This window comes from Galleria mellonella, unplaced genomic scaffold (genome assembly GCF_026898425.1).
Source record: "Galleria mellonella isolate WM207_F2 unplaced genomic scaffold, CSIRO_AGI_GalMel_v1 utg143, whole genome shotgun sequence".
NCBI classification, from domain to species: Eukaryota; Metazoa; Arthropoda; class Insecta; order Lepidoptera; family Pyralidae; genus Galleria; species Galleria mellonella.
Genome location: NW_026441997.1, coordinates 549,006 through 562,278, shown reverse-complemented (window position 1 = coordinate 562,278; position 13,273 = coordinate 549,006). Strand labels below are relative to the sequence as shown.

The 13,273-nt window shown below is 29.8% G+C and overlaps 1 protein-coding gene across 1 annotated transcript; it reads right to left on the bottom strand.

The window, feature by feature from the left end:
- Positions 1 to 5,692: 5,692 nt before the first annotated feature.
- LOC113516392 (3,4-dihydroxyphenylacetaldehyde synthase-like) lies at positions 5,693 to 13,027 on the bottom strand. Its single transcript, XM_026900810.2, has 5 exons — positions 12,778 to 13,027; positions 9,311 to 9,431; positions 8,395 to 8,508; positions 7,353 to 7,472; positions 5,693 to 7,140 (listed from the first exon to the last, which is right to left on the bottom strand). The coding sequence occupies exons 1-5, from the start codon at positions 12,855 to 12,857 to the stop codon at positions 6,073 to 6,075; spliced, it is 1,503 nt and encodes a 500-aa protein (XP_026756611.2). The 5' UTR covers positions 12,858 to 13,027; the 3' UTR covers positions 5,693 to 6,072.
- Between the last annotated feature and the right edge of the window lie 246 nt (positions 13,028 to 13,273).

Sequence of the window (13,273 nt, the reverse complement as noted above, 5' to 3'; positions counted from 1 at the left end):
TATGTTCCAAGTGTCACAAAATTAGGGTTGCCGTCTTTAAAATTTTGGCAATCGGGAAACCCCGGATTTTAAAGCCCGGACATATCAACAGGTTTTTAAACATAGTGTAACAAAAAAAAAGACAGTCGAAAATGTCAAGTCTGCCATTTCAGCACCGTAAGTACACGACTAACTTTGTAGTTAAAATGGAAGTCGCGGTTTTTCTAAGCTTTAATTTACAGAACCATGGTTTAAAAGGAATATCGGGTTGTGTGATAATTAAATCTTCCTTCTCTTACTACTGGTTTTTCTCCAATATTCCTGCCAGGCATATCGTAAATATTGGGTTGCCAACTAAGTAATTGCGGATTTCACTCATAGATGGCTTCAGTTGAATTTTTAGGTTTGCAGATGTAGTACAAACTATCAAATAACAAAACACATTTTGTTATTTGATAGTTGGCAATTCAGCTGTCAATAAGTAAAAAAAGTTTTTTGATCGGCTGCGTAGTTTTTGTTGGCCTTCGTTGAAAAATGAAAAATCAAAAGGAACATTTTCGTCATATTTTGCTTTTTTATTTCCGCAAAAGGAAAAACGCATCGCAAGCTCATAAAAAGTTATGTGCTGTTTATGGTGACGAAGCCTTAAAAGAACGGCAGTGTCAAAATTGGTTTGCAAAATTTCGTTCTGGTAATCGAAAATTCGACGACGTTCTGGTCGTCCAATTGAAGTTGATGACGTCCTAATCAAAGCAATAATCGATTCGGATCGTCACAGTATAACACGTGAGATTACAGAGAAGCTTCATGTATCACATACATGTACGTTGGGTTACAAACATTACGTTTGTAATTTTCTGTGCACATACACAATATCGTTAATTTCAACGTTGTCGATAGGTACATTACAAGAGTCTTCACGTATGTATATATTTGACTTCAAACTAGTCTGACGATAAATACTGTTACATAAAAACTTTTTTTTTTCAACCTTTTAATTATTTTGAATTTGGAACATTTTTATTATTTTAAAAACTTCTTTCGATTTCGTGTCATTTCATATATTTTATCGATCAAAACAACATCTATCGCGATACGCAGGTGAAAGGCACAGAAATATCCTCTTTACCGTTGAAAAAATTTTCACGATTGAAGAACACTATAATAAGCAAAATGATAAAGTGTACGCTCACAGTTCAAAAGGAGCTGCTCAAGTGGTTAGAAAGGTACAACGTGGTCAGTGATGGTTTGGCGGAATGCGTCTTATTAAGGAGTCATAAAACTACATTTTTGTGAAAAAGGAGTGAAAACTTCAGCTAAAATGTATCAAGATACAGTCTTTGATCGTGTTGTAAAACCTCTCAGCCATATATTTTTTAAAAATTTACCGTGGACTTTCCAGTAGGACTCTGCACCTGGTCACAAGGCACGAACTACCCAAGCCTGGCTTGAAACTAAAGTTCCAGACTTTATAAGAGCTGAAGACTGGCCCTTATCTAACCCAGACCTCAACCCTTTAAACTTTAAATTATAGTGAGTTTTAGAGGACATGGCCTGCTCTAAACGACACAGCGACATTGAGGCTCTTAAAAAATCTTTAGAGCAAGCAGTGGCGAAATTTCCCTTGGAAACAGTGCGCACATCCAAAGATTCGTGGTCACAGATTAAAAGCCTGTATAAAAGCCAAAGGTGGCCATTTCGAATAGAATATTTTTTTATTTTTTCTTGAGGATTTAATAAATATGTAGGTATAATATTTTTTTAATACTATATTACTTCATAAAAAATGCATTTTCATTTGTAACCGAACTTATGACCGGACAAGGTTTGTATAAGTATAAATATCGTAACTGTACTGTGCCTATATTTTGTTCTACAAAAAAAACTTCCTTGGGGCCGATTCTGAAGTGCCATTTTTTTAAACCTAAATTTTAATACACTTATATTTTAATTTGGTATTTTTGTAAAATTACTGTTTTACGGCCTATCATAAACTAATATTACAAATGAGTTAAGATTACAATGAAGATTTTCCTGTGATGTCAAATTAAAATTTTAATTTTAGAGATAGGTTTAGAGAATGACGCCTCAAAATCAATCCCATAGAGATACAATTAATATGAGACCATCACGGTAGTAAATTTTGTCGATTGCGAAATGATTAACCCTTAAAAGCCTGATTTATTAATCAAATTAAAAAATATATGTGTATTCTTTACCGTGTTTATTAATGGGGAAAATAGTAAACAAAAAATCAAAACGATATTTTTATATATTTATTTTGAAAAAAACATTTGGTATCATTTTTGATACTTACGCATTACGGTAATCAAAATATTTAAATTTATTTAACAATGAAACCCCGGTATCAAATTTGAAACTTCAGGTATTTAAGGGTTAATGAATTATCAAAATCAGTCTAGAATTTGCGAAGATATCGCGTAACATAAAAAACGTAGGTATAGCCTTGTAGAGCCGAATTTAAAGATTTTAAAATGAACATGTTTGCATAGCGTAACATGAGATTTTTTGAATATTGAAAATTCTTATACCTATATATACTAACATTACGAGGCGAAGACGAAGACGCGTGTATGTTATAAGAACGCTTCACTACGTATTCAATATATTCGAATTTAGTAAAGTAAGTTAAATAAAACATTGAATAAAAACAATTAAATTATATTATGGTTACTGATAATATGCCAGCATAGATTTATGAATGAACCGATATTTCTTTCGATCACGTGATAGGTAGGTGCGTTCGATAGCTATAATTATATGATTATTGACTAGACACAAAAAAATATATATATATATTGTGCAAATGACATCTATAATTTTTATTTATACAAAGTTACATTTTTGGTATACATAAGAATTAAAATGAAGTATAAAATATTTCGTATTCATTCCATGACTGTTTATATTTACTTATCCAAAACAAATATGGTGATATGATAATTCAGAACGTCCTATCCGTAAATAGCTCTTACAGTCTATGTTGTATAAACATAACACACACTAAGAGAAGATGGACAAAATTTTACCAAATTTATAATTTAATTTAAACCTGATTTATCGGTGAAAGCAATATTATAATTTAATTTGCGGATATAGAATTTTTAGAACAATTTTTTGGTATTGGTTATTAATAAAATACCGTTATACTTACTTACAGCGTGTATTACAAAAATATGTTGTATGAAAATGACCCCGGCTCAACCACTTTAACATGTAATATGAGCTGTATTTTAATTTCAAAAAATCTTATTAAATGGGGTCCGTAATTGTAACTATTTTAAGTAACATTTCACTACCTACTTACATATATTTTTATTTTGTACTTGCTTTTAACCGCGACTTCGTCCGCATAACCGGGATATATTCATTGATCATTATAAGAAGTAGCCTTTATCCTTCTCCGTCCCATGTTCTACGTGTTAGTATATCAAACTTTATAGTGATCGCTATAAGGTGACAAACAAACAAACTCACTGTCACATTTATAATATTAGTAAGGATTGTGCAATGATGATACATAAATGGCTCATTAATTAATGATTATTATTCTTACTAATTTTCCTAGAAATTAATTATATTTAGGTACTTGCTTATTACTGGTTATAGGTTGCATGGATTACTCACGGCACGTTAACAATAGGTAGTCATATATATAGCTGTTATGTATTTTGACCTCATATTTAATGAGTATTTGACGCATCGTGATTCGTTGATTTGTTAGTTGCTTACATTCTTTGTGGGTACAAGTGAGTTCGTGAAGTAATTTTGATTGTTAATTTGTTTATTTTAATCTAAAAATGAAGCATCCTACATTAATATTATCGGTTTTCCTATTCGTTCATTTGATAGTAAATGTAGTTGGTTTACCAAAAGATAGCAGTGTGCTGAAAACAGAAGATGTGCAGAGTCATTACAATTCACCGAACAAGCTAGATCAAGCGGGCACGGAAGAAATTATTGTTAACGGTATGTGATAAAAACGTACTTTATTTAGATTTTCTTTTAATTGCGATTATGTATTTATGAGTATATTTTAAGTATATACTTTTTTAGCGTAAATAGGGAATAAAAGTTTCTATGGCAATCCGAGTTAACATTAACATATATTTGTTAATTGATATCTTGATTTTTATTTAAAAGAATCATAAAAAACATGTAGATACATATTTACGTGATGAAAATGGTTGTTTCGTTATTTTATAAGTTCTTTATTCGGTTGTGTCATATTTGATCATATTCGTGTGGTGCAGGCTAACAATTTTTACAAAAGGGGTATTTGTAAAAACGTTCATTGTCTAACTTGTATTTCTTTAGCATAGTAGCTATGCTTGTATAGCTTTTAGTTGTTTTTCGCTTTGAAGGGTAGGATCATCATCATCATCATCATATCAGTCTTTAACTGTCCACTGCTGAATATAAGTCTCCCCTTTAGGGGTTTTGCCAGTAGTTGCCACGTTTGGCAGGCGAATTGGCAACTGCAGTTAGGCTTTAGAGACGTTTTAAGAGGGATGCTGCTGCCCATCCCTCGCCCTCCCTTAGTCGTCTCTTACGACACTCACGGGAAAGGAAGGGGTGAAAGGTGAGATATGGTAAAGAAAATACAGAATATGGCGAAGCATAACAATTAAGCTTCCAGGAATGGCAACGCACAAGAATTACTATGAGTATTATAGTGTATTTTATGATGCTCATGTCTGTAAGGAACAACTACTTTTGAATAGGAAAGTCTGATGATTGTGTCGGCAAACATTAGTATATGATATCAGCGATTATAGTACCTGTGCAGGTAGGAATAAATAAGCAGAGATGGACAATTACGTGAATGGAATAATACATTATCTACGTATACAAATTATCATAGACCTATTGTTCTTTTTTTTATAAAGTTGAAGTTTACAAGGTTATACCAATGTAAGATTATATTGAATTTATATATGGAAAGTATGCAATTCTAATAAAATATAAGCAACATAAATTTCATTTGTTAGTTAAAATATCGTTCATTGTTAAAAATATTTTACACAGATATTATACTAATTATAAAATTCAATTAAATGTGAAAAAGTGGTTTGGAAAAAGTAGAACGCTATTAATTTAGAATTATGTATCTATAAGTACTTTAGTAGTCGTTGTCGTATAATACGAAGGGACTTTATTTAATTTTTTTTTCAGAACCAAGAATTCCTAATCGTGTTCCGTGCGATTTTGAAGAAGCGACCGAAGATATTGTGTGTCAGGAACATTGCTTGCCGAAAGGATATTCTTACGGAATTTGTATCAGCAAAACATGCAGTTGTGTATAACAGAAGTACTTAGAACTAAATAACAGAAATGTCAGAAATATCTATTATGTATAAAACGATACTATAAATCCATTTTTGTTTACATGAAGTAGAAAATAAATATCATTAAGGACTGGAAAAAGTGATAAATTATTGTTGGGTAGAGACAAATTCTACTTAAACCCTTTACTTCCTTTCAAACACAATCGATATTTCATTTCAATTTTAAAATTATATAATAGAAATATTTTAAATTTTAATGATTTTTTAAAGTGAAAAGAAACAGGAGTTTGTTATTGATTTCCGTAAGTTATATATTCGACATATATAACCTACTTAAAAACTTGGTAACTAACTTGATATGTTATCCTGAGTCTGTAGGGAAAATAATTGTAAATAATTACAACTTTCATTCACTTAAGTATTTATTATGCTTATTACTTTTAAACAATTTAGTGCTTATATTTATATGACTTATTTTTTATCTTTCATTTTATAATACTTTAAATTAACTCCACTTTTTTTTTGTAATTGTCCATTATGTTCTCGTAAACCTTGAGATACTTGCTACCTATGCACCGTACTTATTAATTCCGCCTTTCTCATGTTACAGTTGCTGTACCTAAATGTATGATAGTAACTAAAGAATATGTCTTATAAAAAATAGTTCACTATGGATTGATTGTTATTTGATTGTATGTATTCTAAAATCACTATTTATATGTGTAACATCTACTTAGGTAAGTATATAGGTAAATACTTACGTACCTATAATATACTGGTTAGTTTATTTAGACTTTTCATAGATATTTACAGACTCTATGTGATTTAGAGCAGGCGTGTTGGCTTTGACATGTATGTTTTGAGAACATATGAGATTAGCTTCTTCTTTAATTTTATTCCAACTGTAGTTTACATCATCTATATTTGTCAGACGCGAACAAATTACAAAACGAATTATATATCTGCCTCGATATGTAGCAGCTACCATATATATCTCTTTCTTCTCTGTCAAATTTTTCAATAATCTTTTTGTGACATTATCACCCTCTTTTAATCTAAAACACACTAAACCCATCGAAGGTTCGGGTTCTACTAAAAATCTATCATCAGATCGTACTAATTTTGCGAAATGTTGAGCAAGGCTAATTTGTACTCGAATATGTTCTCTAAGACCCTCCGCACCATATATTCTCATTACAGTCCATAATTTTAAAGATCTGAATCTACGACCTAACGGAATTTGCCAATGTCTATAGTCAGGGATTTTTGTATCTGTTTTTATATCCGCCAAGTATATACGTTGAACATCAAATGTGTTTATTAAATCGTACGCATCTTTTACCCACATCGCAGAAAGATCAAAATTCACAAGCATCCACTTGTGAGGATTCAGATCAAAGGAGTCTGCAAATTCGACACCTTTCATCAGATGTCTGTATTCTGGGCAAATAAAAGCAGTACCAGCATATGCAGCATCTACATGAAGCCATACATTTTGTTCATTACATATTGGTCCAAGTTCATACAAAGGATCGAAAGCGCATGTTCCAGTAGTACCCAGATTTGCAACCACGTAGCAAGGTATTAGACCTTGAGCGCGATCTTCATCAAAAGCTTTTTTTAATGTTTCTCCTCTTAATCTGCCATCAGCGTCTGCTTTTAGCAATTTCATTTGCATTGAGCCTAGTAATCCAGCTTTTTCAACTGAAGAATTGCATTGGTCTGATGTATAGGCCACAAGCCTAGATTTAATTTCACCTTCATCCATACTAGGATTGACCTTCAATAGTCTTCGAACTGTTTTTTCTTTTGCAGCAAGTAGTCCTACTAAGGTTGCTTCGCTTGCAGAGCCCTATAAAATTAAAAATTTATTAAATTTAAGTATATTTTTCTATAACATGGATGAAGAAATTTTGATGAAAGTCTAAAAGAAAATTTAAGGTCTTTTTACAATATGTACCTTTAAAATAAGTTAATCTTTTCGTTATAATGGTTGTTGGTATACCGATACACGTGGAAGTGTTACATTAATTCTAAAAGTTATTACTTATAAATTGTTTGTACCTGAATGACGCCTCCTCCAGAACCTGATGAACAGTTAAGAAACTCTTCAGGTAGTCCCAGCAATTTTCCGAGCCAATTTAGTGTCACTACTTCTAACTCGGTGCACACAGGACTTGACATCTAAAAAATGAAATTCAAAATATTTATGAAATGTATACGTACAAAAATTTAATTTGAAATTATTTTCAAAGTAATATGCACATTGTTCGAGACTAGTGGTACTGCATTACCTGTGTCTAATAAAACTGTTCAAAAGGCAGTATTTTTGTGTAGTAGATTTTAGATATTTATTATTAATAAAAAAAATATAGTGAAAATTATAACTGAGGGGTTATACAAAACGATAAAATAAAAATTAAAAAGAAAAAAAGACATTTATCATTATCAAATAATGCATATTCATCATTAATGATGAATATACATTATTTAATAATGATAAAGTTTTGAAGGAGTTTTTTAATTCTTCTGTACTTTTTTAAAACAATATCATAGCTGAATTAACTGAGTAATATTATAACTATTTTGATAATTATTTTTGCACTAAAATTTTGTTTTCTTTATTTCTTTATTACTAAAGCAATCTCCACTTTATAACCTGTTCTTATATACTTTAGGTATGTTATATTATGATATTATCATTACTACTGTACTAGTTGTATCCTGCGATTTCGTTTACCATATATGAATCCGTATCAACATAAAGTATCCTATATACTAAGTTAGGATATAACCTATCTATGTACTAAATTTCATTCAAATCTATTCAGTAGTTTTTGCGTGAAATAGTAACAAACATCCATTCATCTTTACAGACATTTGCAATTATTATATATATACGCCATAATATATGCCATAATTGATAATTTCTGTATACCATTAAGAGGTAACAAAAGTATTGTTATTGTAGTATCATCATAGTAGAAGACATTGTAAATATAAAAATACGATACAAAAAAATATCACGGTAGAAGAAAAATAAAATTAATGGAAGAACAAAATTTTAATTTTAATAAAAAATATATAAAATTAGGAAACTACAAACCCAGCTAAATCCCATGACACCCAAACCTTCGCAAAGTATGTTGCCCACTATACTTGCATATGATGAACCAGTAGGGTAGAAGGCGTGAAATCGTGGAGAATGCCAGTGTGTTACCTAAAAATTTAATTAAAAACATTTCAACATTGTTCAGAAACGGACATACGAAGGTCGGTCTAAGAGTTATTGGCTTGAAAAACAAAAAAAAAAATACGAGTTAAGTGTATAAAATTATTTTTATTTTTTAATATTAAAGTTTCTATTAATAACTTTTCAGATTTGTTAAATACGTACCTATAATAAATAACACTTTCAATTATAAAAAAAAAAAACTTTTTGTATTCTTTTGTTGAACGAGTGTCGTAGTATAAAAGTATTTGGTTTCATTCCCAAGCTTCAAATTTTATCTGGAGTAGCGAGATCCATCATTTCTGGATTATGGACATTCTTCCAAAATGAAGTTGGTTACACTAATATTTATGGTATGGTATTAGAGATGAATTTGTTGGGTTATCTTTTTTTATAACAAATTTAATCTCCAATTAACAACAAATTTAATTCAAGTTTAAATAGAAAAGAAATTTAACGATTCACTATAGTTCAAAGGTTCGAGATATTCAAAAGTATTATATAATAGAATGAAAAGGTAAATTGTTGTTTTTTATCATCATAATGTGGCCATTCAAAGGAAGCTAAATCATTTAGCAAAGTTTTTGATATAATTCCGCTGAAAAAAAATTACTACAAGAGATTGGTCTATTTAAGCAAAGTTTCCTAAAACTTCAAGGTATCTATTTATTAATACAAAATACGAATTATTGAATTTGTTATACTTTCTAAAGTTGAGTTGATTACTCGGTTTTGTTATTCTAATCAGATTTATCTACAGCTGTTGACGATGTTCAATATATGTACTTACACCACTTAGAATAGTCTCATTGAAGTCCTTAAGTACATCTTTCCAATCTTCGGGCTGTTCTGGTGCATCTTCTGGAAGAGCTTTAAGTAAAAATCCTGGTTCTACTGACGATAGGACATTTCTGTAGAAAAAAAAAAAAAAAACAATACATTAAATACGTTAAAAATTTTGTCACAAAATGAAAATAGAAAAGTTGTTAGCTAGGCGATAAATATGAAACTTTTTATAATAAAATAGTATATAGTACAGAATTATCTGTTAATTTTTGTAGGTACAATGTATAGAAAATGAGAACCATCGCGTTTGGAATTGAGTAATGTCATACAAACTACTTAATAACATGATGTCCATAGCACGTCTCTGAGATGATTGAACTGGTCATCTCATCCTTGACATACATAAAGGAATAGTACCTACTACCATTAATACAGAACGCATGCGATTTTGTTTACAACAGAAATAGGTAGGAATAAGACTTTTGCATACCCCAGGAGCCCTATAAAACTCGCTTACCAATTCTTATACTTCTCTTTGTAGAGACAATGCCAATTTAAATACGTTTGGATTGAAACTTATGAACGTTTACGGCATAGTTAAGCACTTTTTTTAAATTTTCTTATATATAGGATGATGACACGATAAGTAATAGCTCCTACAGAATGTTGCTTATTCTACAGAAAACAGCTAGACATGCTAACACAGTGTCTAGGTAGATCAATCCTTTCACAACAATATTACCTAACTTAATTTACTCACCTATTAACATTTTAATAAATTATAAGCGGAATTTAAATACCAACTGTATTTTGAGAATATGTTTTATAAAGACATTAATTTGGAGAAAATATGAGTTATTTGGAATATACGTGGAAATCAGGTCAATAAATTAACATTAAAAGTTGGTTTCTTAAAAAAATTGAAAAAAATATGATATCATTTATGAAATAAACATTATTTCGACGAGCATTGGATATTAATCTGGATATTTAGGGATCATCAAACTATATTTTTTATAGATATGTTTGTTTGGTAATAAGTACAGTTTGTTCTTAAAAAAGGATTATAAATTGAAAAGAACGTAATAGGAACCAACACTGCAGCAAACCCTCGATTAACACACATACAAAAAATTGAAGAAATAACTCTTTTTATTACACGCTGACTAAATGGCTTGTATAGGGTTTTGTTTCGATTTTTTCGCATCTTTTGCATTTCCATACTTATAATAAAACAAAATAATTGCGTTGATACTCGTAGCAATGTCAAACTCCGGTCTTGAGATTATCATGGTATTATTTAACAATTGTAGGAAAATGAATTTATGAACTTGTATCTAATTAGATTGCAATTATGTCATAATTAGTTTATCAAAGAATAATCGATGGATTATTTCATGTTGCATGTTTTGTTTACTATCAATCTATAGTCAGGTAATAACGGCATCACGCATATCAGCGTGAACTTGTTTCTTTGTAATGTAAATAATAATGCTAATTAATTAATAGTCCTTCGAACCTTGTAAAACATAACATATTACTACGTTCATCAACTATCCATTTGGAAATCTTCAATGGCTATTATCATTTTAGCATTTTCATTGTGATGAGAAAATATTAGTTATGTTACTAATAAGTATCTACTAATTTACTACTATCTTAATAATATTATTATTATATTCTTACTATCTTAAGTAATATTATTACTAATGTGAAAATTTATAAAGATATTTCGATGTTTATTATTTAATCACACAACTATAATTGTTTGTATTTATATCTATGTACCATATGTAAGTTGTGTTTACAAATATGTCAACCAGCTGTTTTGCTATGTTGGTGGAGACTAGATATTTCTGTATTACTTATATGCATCGTCCATATTATTTTTTGTTTTATGATGTTTTTATCACACAGGGGTCAAACGAGCATGCGGCTCTACTGATGGTCAGTGATTATCTAATAACAAGAAACTTCTATGTAGAATTTTCATACTTTCTAGTCCTACTATTTTATACTGCACGTTGTTTCTCAGGCAGTCCTTTAGTGTAGATTTGGGATGGCAGGATATATACTATCTTTAACCTATGAGTTTTACATATTTAATATTATGTACTTTAGAAAAAAATTATCAGAGATTAAAACTGTGACACTTGTTTGTTAAATTATAGATTACATAAGTGTAAATAAATATATATTAATATATCTACATGCGAAGTCCGTTGCAGAGTTAAATATTTTGTTCCGTAAAATGATAATTTCAGTCGTGACATATTTATAAGGGCCCTAATAGAGGAATAAACTCTATCGATTGTAAAAATATTTGTCAAAATCGGTTATGCAAAAAAACTGAGGCGAATTGGATACAGGAGGTATTATTATTCATTTTTTGAAGTCGCTTGAAAATAAATCAACGTTGTTTCTTAACCTTGACTTAGACCTTTTGACGAATTAAGTTAAGTAACAAATGTTTTTAATGTATTACGAGTTACTTTTACTTCATCGTGTTATTTTATCGGTCCTACAAGTTATTGTAAAACTGGTTTTAGTTATAATTATTGATGTTCTGATTAATTGCCGTTGTATTTATAGACCGTATTGGTTATTAACCGGATAAAAAATATATGTACATCTTGTATATGCAGGTTCTTTTTTTAAGTAGATGGAGATTTTCAATTTTAATATATTTTTGTGTGTATGCCAATACTAGTTAAATAATAAATTGGTTACTTACTCTATATATAACTTACTATCTAGCTACAAAAAGTAGGTATTACTGCAATAATCATTTGATTATAATAAAAATATTTACATATAAACAAATTGAAACAGAGCATTTAGTTAGAATTTACTATTTTATTTTAGAGAACTACATTATAAATTAAAAAAAAAGATGCTTTATCTGCGTGTAAGTATTCATACACCGACTCCGATATACCTTATGAGGTTCAAAGTCGTGCTATTTCATATATTTTTCAATTATACAATCATAGTTACATAATCCTTACTAATATTATAATGTAAAAGTACGTTTGTTTGTTGAAGCGAAAACGAGGGTTATTTATTTGTTTATTGCCTCTTAGCGCCTTTCTTAACTAATCACTTTGAAAATTGGTATACATATATTAAATTTAAATAATATTTCAAATATCACACTGTTGAGTATGTTTTTACTTTTTTGACTAGTTTTCTATTGCTATAGTAATTATGACGCACTAATATGACGGTAGCTATATATCTATATTTAAAACAATAAATATTTCAAAAGGAAAACTAATAACTTAATTCTGTGTACTTTTTATATCTTTAATTTAAAATATGCCCAAACAATAAACAATATGAAAATATTCAAGATCAAGATATGAACAGACGGGATCCTGTGGTCACTGCCTATTCCTTAGGCCTAACTTTAACGGGAAAGATATTAGTATCTTTATGATAGTATATGTAATAAATAACTTAAAATCTTACCTATTCCTTATACTGTCCATATAGTCAGCCACTGTATCAATAGCGGCTTTGCCGAACTCTCGGAACTGTTGGGAATCCATTCTAACACCAAAAGTTGTGAGCCACTACCTATTTTAATTAATAAATAACGAACTTCGCAAGTATTTCGATACAAAACACTAGGTAATCAAAGTATAATTGTTTTATAATAGAAAAGTTTAAAGACACTTGAAACAATGATGACGCTCGGAGAGTTAATGGTGGTACAAGAACACGGGAGGTGGATTTATAGGTGCACGCGTAAATCGGCTTTCTACCGTTTGAGACGTTCGTCGTCATTCAGATCTACAATTAGGTATATAGGTACTATAATATTATATATATGTGTATTATGTTTTAGTCGAGACTTTTAAAACAAAATATTTATTAATGTATAAAATACTGGAACTACTCAACTAATGTAATAAGTATATCTACCGGTCCAGATGTGGCGTAGAAGATCCGTTTTCAAATGTTG

What these genes read in the sequence shown, in the direction of transcription:
- LOC113516392 (XM_026900810.2), bottom strand. Translation starts at nt 12,857, where the DNA reads ATGGATTCCCAACAGTTCCGAGAGTTCGGCAAAGCCGCTATTGATACA. An exon ending in GTGTCATGGGATTTAGCTGG is followed by an intron (nt 7,473 to 8,394) that starts GTTTGTAGTTTC and finishes TTCATTTTTTAG; the next exon opens with ATGTCAAGTCCTGTGTGCAC. An exon ending in CTGGAGGAGGCGTCATTCAG is followed by an intron (nt 7,141 to 7,352) that starts GTACAAACAATT and finishes TTAATTTTATAG; the next exon opens with GGCTCTGCAAGCGAAGCAAC.